Raw genomic sequence first — 22739 nt, 5'->3', positions numbered from 1 at the left:
GCTGCCACAGGTTGAGGCAGCGGGGCTATCACGGCACTGGCCATTGACACAGGTGACGAGGGAGGCGACGTGGCAGACGGGGGCAGGCCGGACCCCTCAGCCGGGACGGCCGGTTCCTGGGGAACATAGGGGCGTGGGTCACTGCTTACCCGCTCCTCCAAGGGCATCTCCATCTCGCGCACCCGGAGAGCTGCAGCCAGGCCCTTCATCTCGGTCGTCCACCTCGTCAGGATGAAATGGGCTTGGGCCTGGATCCTTCGGCACATCTTCTCCGTCTGCTCCTCAATCCAGTCGGCGGTCTAGGGAGTGGGACCCTCCACACGCTGGTTGCTGGACCGCTGAGACATCTTGCTGCATTGGTGTCCAGGAACGGATTTCTGCAGAGTCCTGGTGTCCCTGCCCTTTATCTTCTCGGGTCACATGCTGCTCCTTCCTGCCCTCCCCCTTGGTTTTCGACAGTAGTCTCGCAGGATCCACTGTCCTTTGCAACTTTCTGCTTCGGGAGTCACCGGGTTCCGCCCGCGTTCTTAGGGGGCGGGGCTTCAGCTTCGTGCCTTTTTCGGGGAACAAGATGACAACGTTGTTATTTTTGGCCCCAAATATGGCGGGCAAGATAGCGGCAGTCCAAAAATTCGTAACGGTTCACGGTCTACAGATCAGAAGGAGGCGCACTTCATCCAGGTTTGTAGATCAGGTAGGAATCCTGTTCGTGACGCCAGGTTCGGGTTGTTGCGGACGGAGGCCGCTGCCGCTGCAGGGGCTGCTCGGATCCGGGTTTGTTACTGCAACTCGAGTGGTGACCGGACCCGGGCTCGCACGGCCGTCCGTCCTCACAACCGTAGGAAGGGAGTATTTACAGTGGATTATTTGTCGGTGACGCCACCCGTGGGTTGCGGTGAGGTATTGGTAGCACTGCCGCTGCCTGGTGATGGGGCGCCCGGGGCTGATGGAGCGGGGCAGCAAGGTGGGATCCCCTCCACGGGTATGGGGAGGTTTAGTCCCTGGGTCCAGGTACACGGGAGTAATGACTGCTGGAGGTGGCGTGCCGGGTTGGACCGGGGATCAATGGTGTACTCCAGTTCAAAGAATCACACACAAGTCCAGTGGTAAACCAAATTGCCAGTGACCGGTCGCCTTTGGCGGGTGTATTCGGGTCCCACACCCAGGTGTAGCAAACAGGGGTCCCTTCTTCCTGCACTCAGTGTTTGTCTTCTCTGGGACAACTCTGCATGGAACGGGGAAGTCCACTCCCGGTACTGTGTATGTTTGGGAGCTGTGGCCCACAAAATCTGACCCTTGGGATTTCTGTGGGTTCGGACGGACACCCTATCCCCCGCGTTGGGTTTCCGTTTCGCTCTCTGGGCTTCTGTGGAACAAGGCCTGAAATCTTGTCCCTGGCTGGTCAATTAACAAGGGGGCTTGCAACTGTCCTCATCCTAGGGTCCAGGTACCCTGACTGTGCACGGCCTCCGAACCTGATTCCCGCTGTCGGCACCGGCGGGCTACAATCCTGCCCTGGTCCACTTAAGGTCTCCCGCGATTGGATCTCCGTCGCCTATGGTCCTGCTTGCCGTCTGCCACCGAGTCCAGTAGTCCAGGGGACCCAACCCCTCACTTCCACTGTCTGCACTTATCTCAGACTTAAACTCGACTCTTCTCTTTCCGCCCCTGACACCTCAGGACCCCTAGGTGGGCACTCCCATCCGCTTGGTCCCGCCCACTGGTGTGTCCCTATTATCATGAGGGGGTGGCTAGGCTTTAATGGCTGTGTGTTGTACCTGGGTGTGGGTTTTTTGTGTTGGAATCAAGGTGGATGGACTACTTCTGTGACTACCTGGTTTTGCCAGGGCGTCACACAGCCCTATAGAAAAACATGGAGAGAACAATTACGTGAAAATCAGACGTCTGAATGTGGTCTTAGCAGGAGTAGAGCCATTTCTAAATAGTGGTAAACCTGTAGCATACATGGGGGTTGGGAAAAGTTGAATGATTCCCGGACAATAGAAGCCTATAAAATGAGTGCAACATGCTTGTGGCATGACAAGGTAACCCGCCACCTAAACAAGCTCCAGCCACAAGCTATTGCTCACACAGGCAGCCAAGAGGTGCTCATCAGCCGGAATCATCAGCTCCATCCTGTCAGTCATGAGCCATCCAGGAGAGGAAGGAGTCACCTGGGAATGGAGCCAAGAATATCCTGCACTGAGGAGCCTCACCTGTCACTCCTCTATCTGCCTCTATACATTGTATACAACTCTGCTGTGTAGTAAGCATAGGGGACATGGACACCCCGGCGGATCTGCACAGGGCTGGATTGCTGCAGCTCCACAGCATTATTTGGAGGCAGCTGGATAAGTCGCCCGATGAGATATAAATAGCTCAGGATGCCAGGACTAGAACAGATTGATGAAGAGGAGGGGGCGCCTAGGAAGGCTGAGGGTGGAGGATAGTGACAAAACATGACAGGAGGAAGGGGAAAGTGGGTGGAGGAGTCAGCAAAGAATGACTTGCAGGGAGGGATCACAGAGGAGAGGTAAACCAAGAGCCTGGAGAGGGAGGGCAATTATTACATGAGCTGGGAGGGGGTGTGACCAGGGAACTGATCATCAAAGAGAAACAGCATCTAGTAGATCCACAGGAGGGGGCATGGTGAAGGCTGCCAGCCAGGAGACCTCTCCAGCAAAGAGCACCCAATGCCACAGCCAGCCACCACTGCCACAGGACACCATGGAGCTCCTCACCTCCGACACCACTTGTTAAGAGCCCATGTGAAGCTTCCCCTTCCATTGTGATTTAGGCAAGAGCAGCTTCTGCTTCCCCTCCTGATCATCTGTGACACTGTGTGGATGTGGAAAGTAACAACTAGAGAGCAGGCTCTGCGGGCAAGGAGGCACAAGAGGTGTCAGGGCAGCGGCCACTAGTCATGGATTGCAGCCTGCTGAGAAGCCTCATCAACAGATATGTAAGTCCAGGCTTGTGTTCTCCATTCTGTGCTCCGCTCCAGCCTGCCTCTAGTGCTGTATGACATGGGGGGAGGTGGGTGTACCTGGGCAGGGGGCTGCAGGTAGCCTGGAAACTTTCACTGGTGGCTGCACACTTTGTGTAAACTAGAGGTATGTGCACCATAATGGCTGCAGGGAAACGCAGAGCAGGCATGGAGAGAGAGATTTGCCTTTTAACTCTTTAGGGCATGTTCATTTGTATGTATGGCCAAGTACCTAGATGGCAGACTGCTCGGTTACACCTACCTGTATATCCCATCTCTGCTGGATGCATGGCTTTAAAGCAAGCCTCCACCTCCTAACCATTAGATGTGCAGAAAAGGGGACTCTTCTGAGCCATTGGGCTACTATAGTCTACTCTTATGAACAGCTCGTTGCAATGCTGCGCTTTTTTTTTTCTCTTTTTTATATTGTGCTGAAATTTAGTGAACTGTCAACGACTCCTTGTTCTTAATATTAAGTATTTTGCTGCTTCTTCATTGTATCTCGTATGTATATATATATATATGTGTGTGTGTGTGTGTGTATATATATATATATATATATATATATATATATATATATATATATATATATATATATATATATATATATATATATATATACTTTTCTGGTTTGTGTGACCTCTTAGATATGCATATATTATACATAAGACCTGGCAGGTGGAAACATGCACAAATCTGCTCACCACTGACTGTAACATAACTGGTATCTGCAGCAGGTGTGCGGTGAGTGTAATATGGTGATATGATACACTATATAAACAATGTGTGTATCAGGTGATATACTGGGGTGTTGGGAAGGTAAAAAACCTAAATGTCTCACATATGTAATAACTTGTCTCCACATTTGTATCTGAAAATGTCACAATGTTTTGGGGGTTTTACGCTTGCGCCACGTGACAAGCCACCTTGTTGTGTGGGACAGATACTATATATATATATATATATATATATATATCTAGACCCTGCTTATTTCTGACTTACACCAGTAACATTTCAATATTATGTTGGAGAATAAAGGAGACGGATTAGCTTAGTTAATTCTCAAGGTATTTCTTCTGGAATAAAAACATCTGAAAGTTTTGATGATAAATTTGAAGTGAAGCATTGCAAGAATCTCACATTGTGCAATGAGATTTAATCAGAAACTTAGAAAAGATCCCATTCTTTCTGAACAATGCTCCCTTGTGTGCGGCTGGTATCCACTGTGTGCAGTATAAGATGTGACGCTCACCAGATGACAGTCTCATGACTCGGATTACTGTGGAGCCTGGCTTTGTCTATATATTTCTGTGTATTTGTCAATAGTGATTTTGTCGGTGTCTTTTCATAGATTTTATATTACAAAGGTTTTTCCCTATCAGAATCAGTAGTCTGGGCTGGAGCTGTCTACCATAGGCCTAACGCCGGTTCTGTCTCCACTGACTGTTGGGTTGATATCTTGGACTTGAAAATAAGCACATGCTGTGTGTCTCATCTATTAACACTAGAAGTCCCAGAGAGGGGTCATTTAACATTTCTACCTTTGGGACCCAGAGACGGGCCGAATGACCTGAAGGATTTTGGCTAACATCCTATAATCACCGTCTTTTGTTCTGTAATTAAGGCCATTACTGTCGCACCACAGGAGGTTGTGGTTTTCCTTTGAGTTTAGCCATTTAGTTTCTAGTTAGTTCTATTCAGTTTATTGTATGTCATTTGACCCTCTTTCGGGACTTCAGGGGGGAGCTCAAAATTTCTGGGACTTCTAGTGTTAAGTGTCCAAGTCCTATGTAAAAGAATCTATGTTGTGTGCGATACATTTGATGCTTCTGCTATGAGAGATCCTGATTTAGGCTGGGGTCACACTAGTGTATAAAAGAAATCTGTCCGACTTTTTAAAGGGAACCTGTCACCAGTTTTTTTTTTTTCCCTATTAAACCAATAATATCCCCTTCTGCAGCTCCTGGGCTGCATTCTATGAAGGTGCACCTTGTTGCTGGCCCCCCTTGCAGACCCCTAAAAGAACTTTATAAAACCTCACCGTTTACTATGCAAATGAATTTGGTTGGCCAGATGTGCGGGCTCTAATTTGGCTCCTGTCCCCCCCCTGCTGCTGTTCACCGTCCCCCAGTCATGATTTACATGGATGATGCCGCCCCACGCTGCTGGAGTCTCGCGCAGGCGCATTTCGCTGTGCCCCTATCGCAGGGCTGAGCATAAAGTTGCCTCGCGCGAGCGCCGTTGATGTTGATGTTGATGTTGATGTTGATGTGGTTGCGCAGGCGCGAAATTATGGGCAGGTACGAGGATGACTCTGATGAGGTCATACACAGCGCCACCCATAATCTCGTGCCTGCGCAACTCCATCACCGGCGCTCGCGCGAGTGAAACTTTATGCTCAGCTCCGCGATAGGTGCACAGTGAAATGCGCCTGCGCGAGACTCCAGCAGTGTGGAATGCAGTCCAGGAGCTGCAGAAGGTGATATTTTTCGTTTACTAGGGAAAAAAACTGGTGACAGGTTCCCTTTTAATCCAGAAAAGTAGGACGATTTTTTTTCCTCTCACTTGTTATCCGTGTGCTGTCCGAATGTAATCATTTTTTTTTTCTCGGTAGCTACATTTACAATCATTTACTGGACCATTTACAGACTTGTGTTACAAAATGGTAATGTATCCTTAAGGCTAGGTTCACATTTCCATTGTTTTGCATCATTCACATGCGTTGCTTGACGCTTGTGACTGATGCGTTGTACAACGGATGACAAGTATTGGTTTGAGAAAGCGGATTCCGTTTTTGAGAGCGATCAGCTGATAGCTCTCATAAGCTGGCGGCCGGCTTTTCAGAGGAATCAGCTGATCTCCCGGCCGCCGGCTTATGAGAGCGATCAGCTGATCGTTCACAATAGCCGGCGGCCGGGGCGATCAGCTGATCGTTCGGCTGGCGATGAGCATGCGCAGTGAAAACATACGGATTGCGCTGCTCAAAAAAAACGCTACATGCTGCGTTCCTGCTGCCCGACGGTCAGTCGTTACACGACTGATCAGTCGGGCGGAGGATGCAACGCAAGGGCATCAGTCGTAATACGCCGCTCATGCAAGTCTATGGGAAACAACGGAATCCGCCAAACGGTTTCTGTTGTTTACCAGAACCGCGGATTGTGACTGATACAAATTGACGGAAGTGTGAACCTAGCCTAAAAAACGGACGACAGACAAATGCCAGCAGGATGGACCATGTGGAATCCAATTTTTAGTTTTAATGCACCCATAGACGTGCATTGGTGAGTCTCTTCCATTTCTCTCGGCAGCATGCTGCAATTTTTTTCTTAGGGACAGAATACAGCTGAAAAAAAAAAAACAAAACGCAGATTTGCACTGCCTCATTGCATAACATTGGTCCGAGTGCAAACCCTTCCTTTTTTTTTTTTTTTTATCGGATTACACTCAAACGATCCATACCCTCATGCTAGCGAGGCCTTAGTTATACTAGTACTATGAACCCCACACAGTCATCCACTAGAAGCCCCACACAATCATCCACTATGAACCCCATACAAAGTTGGTATGTAGTAGAAAGTTGACCCCTGGCTCTATTTCTGATTATTAGACCTATTTCATAGAGGGGTACAAGTTCTTTAATACTGTGTAATTTAATAACATTAAAAAATTACAAAACCAACTAATAGTGATGTCTAACCATTGTGAACCCAGTCCATCACTAGAATAAAGTGACATTAATGCAAGCAAGGTGTAGAAACTTAGCACTCAAGATCAATAAGAATAGTGTTTTTTTTATTGTGAAGAACTTATAGGTCCAGCACAAGCACAGATGTTTCGGTCAAAAGACCTTCATCAGTGTGCGTGCTAAAGGTCCTCAGGACGTATCGTAACGTGGAAGCGGCGTAGCTTGGTATGACACGGTATCCATCACTGTCTATGATGTAATTGCCACATAGACAACGGTGGACATTGCATCATACCCAGCTACGCCGCTTGCCACGTTACTATACGTCTTGAGGACTCCCTTCACGCATACTGATGAAGGTCTTTTGACCGAAACATCTGTGCTTGTGCTGGACCTATAAGTTCTTCACAATAAAAACTATTATTCGCGTTGATCTTGAGTGCCAAGTTTCTACATCTACTTGAGACGGTTTTGGACCGTACTTGTGCATCACCCCAGAAGTGCCGTGTGTATCAACTCATTAATGGAAGCAAAGCAACCATGCCTTATTGCTTCACCTGGGTATGGCTGGAGGCTGCATGGGCCATCCATGCAACCTGTAAAAAAAAAAAAAAAAAAAAAAGTTACGAGGAGCTGAAAGTAGATCATGTGGACCAGACCCCCACAAATTACCCTAATAATCACACACCCTACAGATATGGCATTAATGTTTGTACTGAATCAAACTTTAATGTTATATGTACACCCCACCTATTGTCTCCTCCCCATAATCCTATAGAATGTAAGCCCGCAAGGGTAGGGCCCTCTTCCCTCTGTACTAGTCTGTCTACTGTAACTTGTATACGTATTTTGTATGTAACCCCCTTCTCATGTACAGCACCATGGAATTAATGGTGCTCTATAAATAAATAATAATAATAATAATAATATGTAGTAAAATTTGTTTATAGAAAATCTAGAAAGCTAGCGCTTACTGGTGTGCCGATTCATTGAGGATTTTTCATCAGGCCATCTGCTGAGGAGATACCCGAGGACAACCCATAATTGACAGCGGCAGTTTTCTAAACTTTTGCAGAGATAAGCTGCTGTCCATAACATTAAAGGCATTTTCCAGGTTGATTTTTTTTTTTTTTTTTTTTTTTTTTTTTTTTTTTTTAATTCCAGTGGCTTGCTGTATTTAAAAATAACAACATGAGTAGTGATTCCTCTCGGCTGTTATAGCGCTGCATTCCTAACCATGCTGCAGCGGAGATATCACAACCAAAGCACATGACTGTTGTAGTTAATTACTGGGCTCATCAGTCATGGTGAGATGTACGGGAAATACTGCACAAGACTGATGGACCGAGTAATTGACTGCAGCGGTCACAAACTGTAGTTGTGACTCCACTACTAGAGCGTAGAGGACCCGTTGAAGTTTGGTTTGGCTGGTTAAGGCTACTTTCACACATCAGTTTTCTGCATTCAGGCACAATCCTTTTTTTTCCTGATCCAAAGGATCCGGCAAAAAAATGTAAAACCAGATCCGGTTTTTAACGGATCCGTTATGCCGGATGCGTACAAAACCGGATCCGGTGGATACGGTTTGCATCCGTTTTTGCATCCGGTTTGTCCGTTTTTTTTTTTGAAGGATCAGCTTTTTTAATTAATTTGGTGCATGCGCAGTTTACAAAAACAGATCCGGTAGCCGCATTCATTTGTTACCACATTGCGCCGTCCATAGGCTTTCATTGTAAAACGCGCCGGATCTGGCGCGATGCGGTTTTTTTGCCGGACAAAAAAACGTTGCAAGACACGTTGCCTCCGGCCGCCGCTTTCATAAATTTTGCCGCATCCGTAAAAAAACGGATGCAACGCAAAACCATCAGGTACAATCCGGTAACAATGCAAATCTATGGGGATAAAACGGATGCGGTACCGGATCCGTTTAACCCGTTTTTTTCCGGATTGTACCTGATGGAAAAAAACTGATGTGTGAAAGTAGCCTTATTCGGAATGGCCTGCCTCTTTCCTGACAGGAGCCGGTCAGCTGAATGTATTTCTATGCAGCTGAGAAGCTCCCGTCGGGAAAGAGGCAGGCCGTCCTGGGTAAAGCGAGGCGAGATACGCGCGAGTCTCACACAAGTGGAAAAGAGCCCATAAACAGAGCATTTCTGGGGGAGGGACTACATCGGATGACGCCGCATTTTACCCCCAGTAAGACATTGTGAGACATTCAGAAACTGCAAACGACTCGCACTTGGCCATACACCCGAGCACAGTGATACTTGCTTCAGTGGTTTGCATACGTAAAGTACCTAAATTCCAAACTTGGACACTGATGTATTTTTTTTTAATAAAGTTTAGTAAACTTCAGGTCCGCTCAATTCTATCCACCATCAAAAGTCTACAAAAACTGATGGCAGCGCTGCAGTGGTGGGGAGTAAGCAAGGCTTATATCGGTTATTTTTAAGTAGGGCAAGTCTATAGATTAAAAAAAATAAATAATCATGAAAAACCCCTTTACATGCCAGTACAAATTTCCATCTTGATAGTATCATAAATGGTTATCTCTGCACAAAAACAGTGCTAAAAATGTTCTGGATTATTGGATACCAAACTAAAGCCTGCTTTACACAATACGATCTATCGTGCAATTTCACGATCGATCGTACCCGCCCCCGTCGTTTGTGCGTCATGGGCAATTAGTTGCCCGTGGCACACAAAGTCGTGAAACCCCCGTCACATGTACTTACCTGCTGTGGGCAGCGAACATCCTCTTCCTGAAGGGGGAGGGACGTTCAGCGTCACAGCGACGTCACACAGCGGCCGGTCAATAGAAGTGGAGGGGCGGAGATGAGTGGGACGTAACATCCCTCCCACCTCCTTCCTTCTGCATAGCCGGCGGGTGCCGCGGGACGGAGGTAAGCTGCTGTTCGTCGTTCCCGGGGTGTCACACGGAGCGGCGTGTGCTACCCCGGGAATGATGAGCAACCAGCGTCATTTTAATTAAACGAGATTATGAAACCGAGCGACGAGTACACGACTCACGATTTGTGAGCGGTACTGCGTCGCTCGGAGGTGTCACACAGGCTGACGATGCAAGCGATGTCGGATGTGCGTCACAAAAACCGTGACCCTCGACGATCTATCGCACGATAGATCGTCTCGTGTAAAGCACCCTTAAGAGAATTTTGCAGCATGTTTGAGCCTACTATACTGTCTGGTAATGGTTTCTTCAGATTATTTTATCTACCACATTACAGATATGACAAAAAATTTGTATTTTATGCTGCATTTTTTCCTGCCATGAGATGTAGACCTAATGTGTATACCTTAGTCTAAGACGGAATATTAAAAACAGTGGTGCATTATGTAGCCCTCTTGTATTCTTATAGGGTGGATTGGGCTTAGTATGTACTGAATTCTAGAGCAATGGTTATGTGATGCAAAGAGTGTTTATTTTAGGAAACCCTGCAAAGTAATTTTAAATCAATAATACTCTAGTATTAAAAATAGCTTGATGCAGAGGTATGATTATAGGCACAGGACATTGAGCACAATTGTAATGAAAGCCTTCGATAAGGAGCACAAACGTAGCTTGGCTTACCCATTATTCTTCTGTTGAATATTTGCTGCTGGTTTTTTCCTAACAGAAATAAATAAAACTTTGATATAAGGGTGCCTACTGAAAACACAGAATAGGTACAAAATATCCAAGCAGTTCATCACTTTACCCTTTCTTTTTCTTTTATTTTTAAAAGTGATAAATCTTCTGTGCCTCAGTAGCTCATCAGTATTCCCCCTCCTGTTCTCCACTGCTCAGAGTCTGGCAGTGAGGCAACTGGCTGCAGCACAAGCTATGATGCCTTGTGTAGTATGTCTAAATATTGCTAATCCCACCCCTTAGGCAAAAGGGGCATGGTCTCAGTGAACCGCCAGCCAAGATTGAACTGATCAGCAGCTGAATTATCCTTGTGTTCTCTGCTGAAAGATTTCTACTGATTGATCCGGGATCTTGAAGAAAATTTGGCAGATGTAGGGCTTGTTCACATGCAGCATTTTTCCTCACTTTTTTTTTTTTTTTTTTTTTTTTGTGCGGGAAAAAAATGCAGCGTTTTACAGTAGCAGCGAAAAAAATGAGAATTCTAAAATCTTATTCACATGGTGTATTTTTTTTTTTTTCCTTGACCTTTTTGGCTGTAGTGAGTTTGTTTTTTGTTTTTACCACGAGAGTGGTGATTTTAAGCTAAGGTTGCAGCCCCAGTCTAAGGGCAAAGTCATGGGAGAGCATCGTATGCGATATGCTAATGACCCTCAGCTCCCGCCCTGCTGCGACCGTGAGCGAGTGTCATGCATCCGTGATCCGATCCTGCGATCGGATCACAGCTGCGGAGGAGATTGAGGGATTAATCTCCCCATCTTCTTCATTTTCAGCCTGTGCGTATATTGAACTGCACTTGGATGTCATCCGCGTGCACTCTGATGTTTAACTCGCACCCATAGGTTTGTATGAGTGCGATTGTCTGCGAGTCTCGGATCAATCGCAGCATGCAGCAGGTTTTTGTTTTTTTTTCCCCTAGTCCGATTAGGACTGAGGAAAAACTTGCAGATGTGAGCTGCTGTATTGTCTTACATGGGGCCAAGTGTAATGCGAGATTTTCTTGACTTGTGCGAGTCATATGCCAGTGCTTCTCTGCCCTTACACTCACCCTCTGGTGTTTTTCACCTTTTTTCAGTGTCGCTCTTGTCCCATGTCTTGTGAAAGCAACTTCTGACTAGACAGTAGTTACATCATAAGCTGTCAATACATGTCTGAGAGCCAGAACGAGGCTCTCATAGACTTGTATTCAGCTGTGGCCTCCAACACGCCCTATGAAATAATGAAGCAGCCAGCAGGTCACGAACTGCCGGAAACTGGCAGGAACGGCTCTTATAACAGGTGAAGACGCCGTAGGGTGAGTCTAAGGCTGCTTTCACACTGTTTTTTTAACATGCGTCATGAATGGGTTTTTTTAACGCAAAAACGGATCCAGTGCAAATGCGTTTTAATTTCAATGCATTTGCAATGGACGTGCGTCAACATGCGTTAACATGCGTTTGCGTGCGTTATAGTGAGGATCCAGAGACTTGCAGTTTTTTAAACTTTTTTCAAAATCTCTACTCTACCAAATACTGTTTTTCACTGGATCCTGACTATACTGCACGCAAACGCATGTGAACGCTGGCATGCTGATAGACAGGATCCTGCTTGCTCTACTGAGCATGGCCAGAAACCAGCCTGGCGTGGTCAGTCCCCTTCTCCCCCTCTACCTCTCTCTCCCCATCTACCTCTCTCTCCCCATCTACCTCTCTCTCCTCCGCCTGAGAGCGGCGGACGCTCGTAACCAAGGTAAATATCGGGTAACCAAGCAAAGCGCTTCTCTTATTTATCCGATGTTTACCTTGGTTACGTGTGCAGGGAGCAGGCAGCCTGGCTCCTAGCAGCTGCGGATGCTCGTAACCAAGGTAAATATCGGGTATCCAAGCAAAGCACTTTGCGTAGTTCCCCGATGTTTACCTTGGTTACCAGCGTCCGAAGCTGTCAGATGTCGGCTCCCAGTCTATCACGTTCAGTTCCCCTCACTCCCGATCAGATGACTTGAATGCCCGCCCATAAACCTCAAGTGACAGGATCCTGCAAAATAACACATGCGTTTTTCAGCAAAAAAAGTTCATGACGCCTGTTAAAAAAAACGTAGTGTGAAAGCAGCCTGAGAAGGCTCAGGGTACTTAGATTTAAAGCCCCACTCCAACAGTGAACTAAAAAAACCACTGGAGTAATCCGTTAACCCACTCAATTGAATGCATAAAAATCATATCAAAAACACGAAAAATGCATACAAAAATCACGTAATGTAAGCAGCATTTTTCCTGAAAACCCTTTGCATTTTTTCATGCAGAGAAAAACACTGTATAAGAAGCACATTTCAAACACAGGGCAACTATATTTCTTGTTTAATTTAAACGTTTATTTCTAGGTTTAATGTTTCTTTAAAGACAAATGTATTCTGCAGATGACTTCATAAGAAGCCTTTTAAAGCATTTTCTGTTTGATTAAGAGACAATTGTGGTTTCCTGCCGCACGTCTACCGGCACACGAGAGCAGCCTCAGAGGGATATATATTTATACTTTCTCCTTGGCTTGTTGCTAGTATGCACTTCCATGTGATGACGCACCTCCTGCACGACCAGCATGGTGCGAGGCCTGAGAACTGGAGGACCTCTAATAAGTGTTGGGGACTAATTAGGTAGCTTTCCCTCACGCAATATCACCATGATTTACTTATTATATACTCGGATTAGCCAATGTATTTAAAGAGGAAAAATCATGGGTCAGTGGCATGATCTTAAAGGGATCCAATCATCAGGATTTTCGTATATAACCTAAAGCCAGTGCTATACTGGCACTATCAGGCTGATTCTATACAGACCTGTAGTGGTCAGCTCGGATGTTTAGGTTTTGAAATCCAAGAAAGTAAAGTTTGTAAAATGAGCTGCTTGTTGAGTGACAGTTGCACTAGAGGAGATCATGTATTCATAGTTATCCCCTCCCCCTGTTAGAATTAGCATAAGCATTATATAAACGATTCACTTTGTCTAGCAGGACCTGTGGTGAGGTCATACCCATGTGACCAGAAGCGGCGGGGCCTCAGCCTCTAAAGCTGGATACTAGGTCACGTGGGTATGACCTCACACAGTTCCTTCCACAGACAGTTAGTCGTTTGCATAATACTTATGCTAATAGGGGGAGGGGATAACTCTGAATATATGATCTATGATCTGCTCCAGTGCAACTGTCACTCAAGAAGCTGCTCATTTTATAAACTTCACTTTCTTGGATTTCAAAACCTAAACATCTGAGCTGATCACTACAGGTATGTATAGAATCAGTCTGATATTGCCAGTATAGCACTGGCTTTAGGTTATATACGAAAATCCTGATAATTGGTTCCCTTTTAACTACATCAAAGTGCCATCCAGGAGCCGACACAGACAGACAAGAGTTCCTCGCAAAACAATATATGGAGGCGCATCATAGTGAACAATTCTACCTGCTTAGAAGCTAAAAGTGGGCCCTGTTATCTCCTGGGCCCCTGTGTGGCTGCATTTGAGGTTGCACCAATGGTCTATCCACCCGTGATGCCAACCATGCAGCTGAGAAGAGAGAAACCCCTCCCAGCCTGGCCAGGACATCACTGTTCCTTGGTCATGCATTCATAAATCCTGAGTTCTCAAGCCTTATTTTATTAGTCTCTGGTTTACAAATCATCTGGGGTTGGCTTTACCAGATCTGTCATAAAAGAAATCAAACAGAAATGGGAGAATTACAGGTTCTATTTGTTACATTTTTATCTATTTTATTTTAGTAGATTCATCGAATTATTAACCAGACATTTGTCTTCTAATTCATTAATTCTTGGCTACGACTAAAGGCCGCTTTACACTCAGCGACATCGCTAAAGCGATCTCATTGGGGTCACGGAATTTGTGACGCACATCCGGCCTCTTTAGCCATGTTGTTGCGTGTGACACCTATTAGCGATTTTGAATCGTTGCAAAAACGTTCAAAATCGCTCATCGGTGACATCCCCCCTAATCTCGATTATCGTTGCTGCTGTTTGGACGATGTAGTTTCCCGTTCCTGCGGCAGCACACATCGCTATGTGTAACACCGCAGGAACGAGGAACCTCACCGTACCTGCGGCCGCCCGCAATAAGGTAGGAAGGAGGTGGGCGGGATATTACGTCCTGCTCATCTCCGCCCCTCCGCTTTGATTGGGCGGCCGCTTAATGACGTCGCAGTGACGCCGAACGGACCGCCCCCTTAGAAAGGAGGCGGTTTGCCGATCACAGCGACGTCGCTAGGTAGGTAAGTAGTGTGACGGGTCCACGCGATTTTGTGCGCCACGGGCAACAATTTGCCCGTGTCGCACAAACGATGGGGGCGGGTACGCACGCTAGCGATGTCGGTAACGATATCGCAGCGTGTAAAGCGGCCTTAAGACTAGTACTAGTTCTTTGAGATAAAGGAATTGGAAATTGATAAAGTGGAATGGGCACCAAGAATCCCATTCAGATGAGGTGCAGTTTCTCCATTTAGGATGGCTAAAAATGTTTCCTTCACAAATTTGATTTTTGAGGGACTTGCCCTGTTGTGCATTATACAGACAACAGTGTCGTATTATACTACATGTAATGATGATGAGATGGCACTGAAATGTGATCTTCCTATGGTAGTGCTGCAGGGAAATTGATCTCTTACTGCTGGGGTTGCAGATGCAAATAACAGCTGATTGTTGGGGGGCTCCAACAGAGGAGGGGGGTCTCTTTGTGTTGTATTAATTCTCAAGGGAGACTACTATCAAGTTAATATTGCCCAAACCTTAGTCCTTTACATAGAGTATCGGGGCTTGTTTTTTGCTGGACGAGTTGTACGTTTTGAATGACACTGTTCATTTTATCATGTGATGCACTGAAAAGTGGGGAAAAAAATTACTAAGCAAAAAAAGTGGAATTTCACAATTTATTTTCTTTTTTTATTTCTCATGTTCACAATATGATAAAACTGACCTGACAATATGCTTCTCCAGGTAAGGTGTTTTTACTAATACTATTTTAGGGCAGATAAGGCGATTCGATCACCTCTTATTCCAATGTCGTGACGGCCACAAAAACTTTACTCTGGCGCTTAGATTTTTTTTCTCGTTATGACAATTACCATTATATATATATATATATATATATATATATATGTGTATATATATATATATATATATATATATATATATATATATATATATATATATATATATATATATATATATATATATATATATATATATATATATATATATATAAATGATATGGAAAAAAAATATATCTTTTTCTATGGTTTTATGTTTAATAGAGCAAAAGGGGGGTGATTTGAGGTTTAGTTTTCTATTCTTTCGTATTTAAAAAAATCTTTTTTACCCTTTTACTGTATTTAATGGTCCTCGTAGGGTACTTGAAGCTGTAATCATCTGATTGCTTGTGCTATACATAACAGTGCTTCAGCACTGCTATGTATAGTGAAAATCACAATCTCCTATGAATGCCAGCTAAATGCTGCATCGTAATAATACACTTGGAGGTCTTCAGCTATCATGGCAAAGAATGGGCCCCTCCTCCCTGCCGTGCATGTTAAATGCCATTTTCATGGATTGACAGCAGAATTTAACAGGTTAACAACTTCCACCTGAAGCTTTTAAAGAAACATTTTTTTTTGTCCACTTGCATGGATGAGACTTATCCTACAGAACATAATAGTGCACACTAATTTTTTATTTTTTTTTCATAAGTGGACAATTGTTCAGTTGAGGAGAGAAAAATGGTCATCTGAACATCCCCGATGATTAACATTGGTCTGAGTGCTGCCCGTTTTTCACAAATAGACCTTGGACCGAAAATGCGCTCATGTGAGCTTGGCTTAAAATTAAATGATTTGAATGCCCTTGGATATGTTTACTACATCCCCTATTTGTAAATGGATAATGACCATTTGTGCTCAGCCTTGCCTACACTAAAGACGGGTAGAAGTCTGTGGTGGCGACAGGCACGGGGCAGGCAGTGCTTGTAGTCGTTGCAGCAGGGGAACAACAGGTCACAGCACAACCTGTCATTAACCCATCACCTCCCCGTCACCGCACTATACACAGGAGGACTCCGTAACAGTCTCAGGCAACATCACATTCTCTCACTTCTTCAGAAAATAAAGTTCAGTCTCAGTTCTTTCTTAAACAGGTTAACTTTATTTCTGGGATCTTCACAACACCGTGGTCTGCATCCTGCCGGCATCGGTAACAGTCTCATAGGGGTTTCTTATACTCTTTACTCTTGACATGATTTCACAGCAATCCGTATCTCCGGCACCCGGACACATTCACTATTATATGTGCCTCTCTTTCCCTCACTACACTTCATATTCTCATAGGGGTCCGCAACCTTCAGGGGTCTCTCTTCTGTGCCAGGCCATCCAGACATAACCCACCACCAGGGGGCGCACTGACCTTTCCATGAGTGAGGCTTCTTTACGTTCCTGCCAGCAGATACTGACGCCAGGCCCCCGACCGCCAGACTAAACCCCTTTCTGTGGGGGACGCGGTTCCACAATCTGAACAAGAACCCATGTGTTACGGCCGTGGTGGTGACCCATAGGGTCCAAATCATCAAATTGGGGGATGCTCACAGCTCCATCTTCCTGGAGTCTCTTCTCCCTCTGTACCATCAACTTTCCCTTATATAGTCCCTGTTCTCCTCCTCCTGCCTACCCAGGTGCCAGGACATACACACTCCAACACTGCCACCTGGTGACGAACTTCACAAGGCATTTACAGTTACAGACCATAAGTGTGGCGGGAACAGATGCAGGTGTGGGCCTAACCCTTAACCCCCCCCCCCCCCTACAAGTCTAATGATCCTTCACAGACAGATGGTTTTTGTACCAATATATTAGACACTGTATGGACTACAGATCCGCCTTTTAGCCTCTGTTGACAGAGGTGAAAGAATTACGGCTCTGTTAAAGGAAATTCATGGGTGAACATGTCCGGTCATCCACTAAAAGAAACAATCTTTGTTAAAGGGATCCCTACTTTTTACGTATTAACTATTTCAATCCATAAAACCTCATTACCATTTAAAGCCATGATGTCTGCAAGACGTTTTCTTTGTATAACCTATTATAAAATGTAATGTTTATATTGTGGTAAATGAAACGGCAGCACAGAAGATTTGAAATTGTGCATTATACAAAAGCGTATAACAAAAAACCGCCATATCTTTAATGTCTGGATTGTTGTCCGCTAACACTCCTTAACTGTAGTAGGGCTTGTATCCTCGGATCATACAAAGGAAAATTGTAATAACGCTGTGAGGATCCGTTAGGCTGGGTACAGACTTCACGGTCCATATACAGGCAGCAATACATGTCCTGATTGCTGGACCCCTTACAGTGTAATATATACCTATGAGGCTAAAAGTTTGGGTTAGGAGGCCTACTGAGTCTGGGTATTGCAGGCCACATAAGGACTATAAAATACGGGAGTCTGGACCTGGGCTTACCCAACTGATAGGACAGGTCCACTTTGTGAGTGATTTTTGACCATACTGACCCCATTATCTTACATTTAGTTTTATTCACATAAGACAAAAATGAACGATCTCACCAAATCGTAGTAAGACCACACAGAAATGGTTCATATTCCCTTTCTCCATCGTGACTGCTGCACTGTAGATCTGCAAGGTGAGGAATCTAGGGCATGTGTATCTAGTATTAATGTTCCTCATGAATCTATTATAGGACTCCATTGAAGATATTTTGAAATTCAAGGAAATATAATTAGAGTGAAAGTAATACAATATCAAGCCGCAGACATGCAGGAAAGTAGTCACTCTGAGCTGGAGTTGCCATAGCAACGGTGGCAGGTAGTATAGCCTATAGGGAAAGGAAAGGGGCCATGTTTATACCCTAGAGATCAGTGGTACAATTAATAATTAATGTTTCTACATTTGTACAGGAAGTCTATTTAAAATTTCTATCTGGCAGGCTTATTAACTTGATAAACGGAGAGACTGCATTTATCTGGGTGCTGTACGTTACACTCATCTAGAACGCGGTAATCTACGTGCACTGCTCAGATCCTTCTCCCGATAATGCAGTTTGTAAATTATATGAAGAAGAATGAATTGTGTTATCTAGTTTGTATCCAGTTATGCTCTCTAACATGTATAAGGGCACAAGATTGTAGGTATGTCTAATCTAAGTCGACAAATTAAGGTAGATTTAAAGGGAAACTGTTACCCGATTCATGCTGTCTGCACCACAAGTAACATGAATCGGAGTCTGGCTGCTTTATTACAGACGTGTATGTGGTTCTATGACATGGCGCGGTGTTTCATAGAAAACATACTTTAAGGCTATGTGCGCACCGTGCGTTTTTCGGGTGCGTTTTTTGTGCGTTTTTGGGCTCAAAACTGCATGACTTTGCTTCCCCAGCAAAGTCTGAGTTTTCATTTTTGCTGTTCGCACACAACTTTTTTTTTTAAGCTGCGTCTTTGAGCTTAAAAAAAAAAAGATGGACATGTCAATTCTTTCCTGCGTTTTTCTGCATTTTCTCCCCATGCAATGCATTGGAAAAACGCAGAAAAATGCAAAGATCAAAAACGCACCAAAATGAGAGAAAAAAACGCATGCAATTTTTACCGGTGCGTTTTTATGAGTTTTTTTAGCGGCCAAAAATGCAGCGTAAAAAAAACGCAGCATGCACGCACAGCCTAAGACGCCAGCAGTGGACTATGCATCTTGGATGACTAATCCGAGGCAGGTGCCCCAATCCTTCCTACAAATACACACAGCCAGGGGCATAGCTTTGGGATGGGGGTGGTGCAGAGATAACAATGCCATCCAGGCCCTGGCTCAAAGAATACTTTTATAAGGGGGTTTTCAGAAAAAAAACCTTAATTAAGGGATTTTAATTGGGATCAGGCGGGAAAGATTAGCGTTTTTGAGGCAGATGGGATAAGGCATCGGGGTTGTACATGTTACCCTTCCTTTTACCCTTTCTCAACAATTAGTTAAAACATGGACCTTTTATCTTCAACATTGATAACCGTGTCAAACAAGGAAAAACGGATGTGGTACCTGATTAAATACTAGGACAGGAGGAGTGACAATAACCACTAAGGCTCTGTACAGCGGTGCTCACCAGAAGGGAAACAGTCCAGCGAAGATCATCATAAGAGAAGGTAGAAGGACCCATAGAAGTGCAGCAGCGCAAAACGGCCGTCGTCCTCTGGAGTGTCAGCATCTGGTCTCGCACCCGCTCCACTTATATGCATTTATAATAAAGCAAGGACTTTTTATATAAGAGTACCACATTTCTACCTTCTCTTATGATTAATAACTGTGTAATTAGGAGGTGCTTGAAATCTTCCTTTTCCAATGTTAATCTTAAAGGGGTATTTCAGCAATAAGGTAAAAGAGCCTGCACAGGAGCACAAAGTGATGAAAATTTTGATAATGACTGATTAATTCTGGCAGAGAAAGAAGCAGATTTGTCTGATAAGATATACACGTGGCAAAATTGTTATTACCCCTCGTTTAATGAAAGAAAAACCCACAATGGTCACAGAAATAACTTGAATCTGACAAAAGTAATAATAAAAAAATCTATGAAAATTAACAAATGAAAGTCAGACATTGCTTTTCTGCTTCCACAGAAATTTTTAAAAAATAAAACTCATGAAACAGAAATGGACGGAAATGATGTACCCCTGAAAATATGACGAAAGAGACATGTTAAGTCAAGGTGTGTCCACTAATTAGCATCACAATTGTCAAAAATCTTGTAATCAGTCAGTGGGCCTGTATATAGGGCTACAGATACTCACTGTGCTGTTTGGTAATATGGTGTGTACCACACTCAACACAGACCATAGGAAGCAAGGGAAAGAGTTGTCTCAGGAGATTAGAAAGAAAATTATAGACGAGCATGTTAAAGGTAAAGGTTATAAGACTATCTCCAAGCAGCTTGATGTTCCTGTGACTACAGTTGCACATATTATTCAGAAATATAAGATCCATGGGACTGTAGCCAATCTCCCTGAACGTGGCCGAAGGAGTAAAATTGATGACAAATCAAAGAGACGGATAATACGAATATAAGAAAAGAACCCAGAAATACTTCTAAAGAGATTAAAGCTGAACTTCAAGCACAAGGAACATCAGTGACAGTTCGCACCATCCATCGATGTTAGAGCCAAAGTGGACTTCATGGTAGACAACCAAGGAGGGGACACCATTGTTGGAAAAAAAAATCCTAAAAAAGCTAGACTGGAATTTGCCAAACTACAATTTGACAAGCCACAATGCTTCTGGGAGAATATCCTGTGGACAGATGACACAAAAACTTTTTGGCAAGGCACATCAGCTCTATGTTCACAGATGGGGAAAAATGAAGCATATCAAGAAAAGAACACTGTCCCTACTGTGAAACATGGAGGAGGCTCTGTTTTGGTCTGAGGCTGCTTTACTGCATCTAGCAGTGTCTTAAATCTGTGCAGGGTACAATGAAATCTCAAGACTATCAAGGAATTCTAGAGAGAAATGTGCTGCACAGTATCAGAAAGCTTGGTCTCAGTCGCAGGTCATGGGTCTTGCAACAGGACAATGACACAAAACACACAGCTAAAAGCACCCAAGAATGGCTAAGAGGAAAACATTGGACTATTCTAAAGTGGCCTTCTATGAGCCCTGACCTAAATCCTATTGAGCAAGTTTGGAAAGAGCTGAAACATGCCGTCTGGAAAAGGCAACCTTCAAACACGAGACAATTGCAGCAGTTTACTCTTGAGGAGTGGCCAAAATACCTGTCGAGAGGTGGAAAAGTCTCATTGACAGTTACAGGAATCGTTTGATTGCAGTGATTGCCTCTAAAGGTTATGCAACAAAATATTAAGTTAAGGAACCATCATTGTCCAGGGCAATTTCATGAGTTTTATTTATTTATTTATTTTAATTCTGTGGAAGCAGAAAAGCAATGTCTGACTTTCATTTGTTCATTTTCATAGATTTTTTTTTTTATTACTTTTGTCAGATTCAAGTTATTTCTGTGACCATTGTGGGTTTTTCTTTCCTTAAACGAGGGGTACCAACAATTTTGACCACGTGTATATTACAAAGTTGCTTATTTTTATATGCACTGTTAATTTATGAAATAAAAATTAAAATGATGGTTATGCTTTAAGTACTATGAACTGTTTACTTAAATTCATAAGTGGGCACAAGGATCGTACAGATAAGAAGCACCTAAATATACCGTAGTGACAAGACAACATGGCAGCGACTTAAGGTGCCAAATGCTTGTGCATTAGGTTTCAGGGTGTTCTGTATGTCAGACAATAGGATTTCTCAAAAAGACCAGTTAAAATAAAACTTGATCGTCCATGACCGAGTATTGCAGCTACAAAATCCTAATATGTATCGTCAGCAGGCAGCTCCTGATAATTACTGTAGATAAATGTTCTCCGAATATCAATAGCAAGATAGTTAGCAGAAATTGGTCTCTTAATTCAATTAACTATTTCAGTCCTGTTTTTCTGGCTACCCATCTATCTACACACTGCTAAAGTGATGGTTTTATTTACTGGCGCTGCTGAATAATCCCCCTGCTGATATGGAAAGAGGATTTGCAGTAACCTATTTTACACAGAGGATTAAGGACAATTAGGTTCCTCTCTAGATCTCCATGATGTGATGTACAATCCCCCGAGTTGCACATCTGTTCATGCAGTGTATAAGAAAGTATTATGAGGAGTGCTGCACAGTCCATATATAGGTCTCATTAATCAATGTGTTTTATTGTTAGTCAATTAAATATGTCCATTTACTCCTAGTTGTACCACATACAGCAAGTGAAATAAGTATTGAACACGTAACCTATTTTCTAAGTATATATATATATATATATATATATATATATATATATATATATATATAGAGGTGCTATTGGCGTGATTTTCTTACCAGATGTCGGTAACCAGACATCTAATGCACACAGGCAAAGAAATGAAACCATAGATGTAAATAAATTTAGTGATGTGTAATAATCAGAAATATATGAAAAAGACTGAACCACACATCTAACAAGTGTGAACAGGTGCTAGCTGAAAACACAATATAACTACAAAATACATACATCTGCACTCTAGAATTCTATCCATGAATAAGGGAACTCTGGTATTGCATTACTACTATAGGAATATTTGAAAAAAAGAGATACTTAGCTTATGTATTGGCCAGTGCATGTGAGCCCAGTCACCACGGCAAGGTGATCTCAATATACCGGGACCCTTAAATGCCTCTATCTGGGTTAAAAACTCACATTTCTGGGCAGAAAGGATCCAGCTATAAAGGAGGATGTAAACAGTCTGGTTATAGGGTGGAGTGCTCTGTCAGAATTAAATGCACTACAAATATATCAAAAAGACTGACAAGCACATCCAACA

General features: G+C 43.7%; 1 protein-coding gene across 4 annotated transcripts in view; it reads left to right on the top strand.

Moving 5' to 3' along the window:
* Positions 1 to 2586: 2586 nt before the first annotated feature.
* Positions 2587 to 22739, top strand: part of ATP11A (ATPase phospholipid transporting 11A) — a 241958-nt gene continuing 221805 nt past the window's right edge. For all 4 annotated transcript variants that reach the window (XM_075336655.1, XM_075336656.1, XM_075336657.1 and 1 more), the window contains exon 1: positions 2587 to 2962. In XM_075336655.1, the coding sequence (XP_075192770.1) occupies positions 2924 to 2962 (39 nt within the window). In that variant the 5' untranslated portion in view covers positions 2587 to 2923. The remainder of the gene's footprint in view (positions 2963 to 22739) is intronic.

This window comes from Anomaloglossus baeobatrachus, chromosome 2, assembly GCF_048569485.1.
Source record: "Anomaloglossus baeobatrachus isolate aAnoBae1 chromosome 2, aAnoBae1.hap1, whole genome shotgun sequence".
Classification (NCBI taxonomy): Eukaryota; Metazoa; Chordata; class Amphibia; order Anura; family Aromobatidae; genus Anomaloglossus; species Anomaloglossus baeobatrachus.
This window is presented reverse-complemented; position numbering and strand designations above follow the sequence as displayed.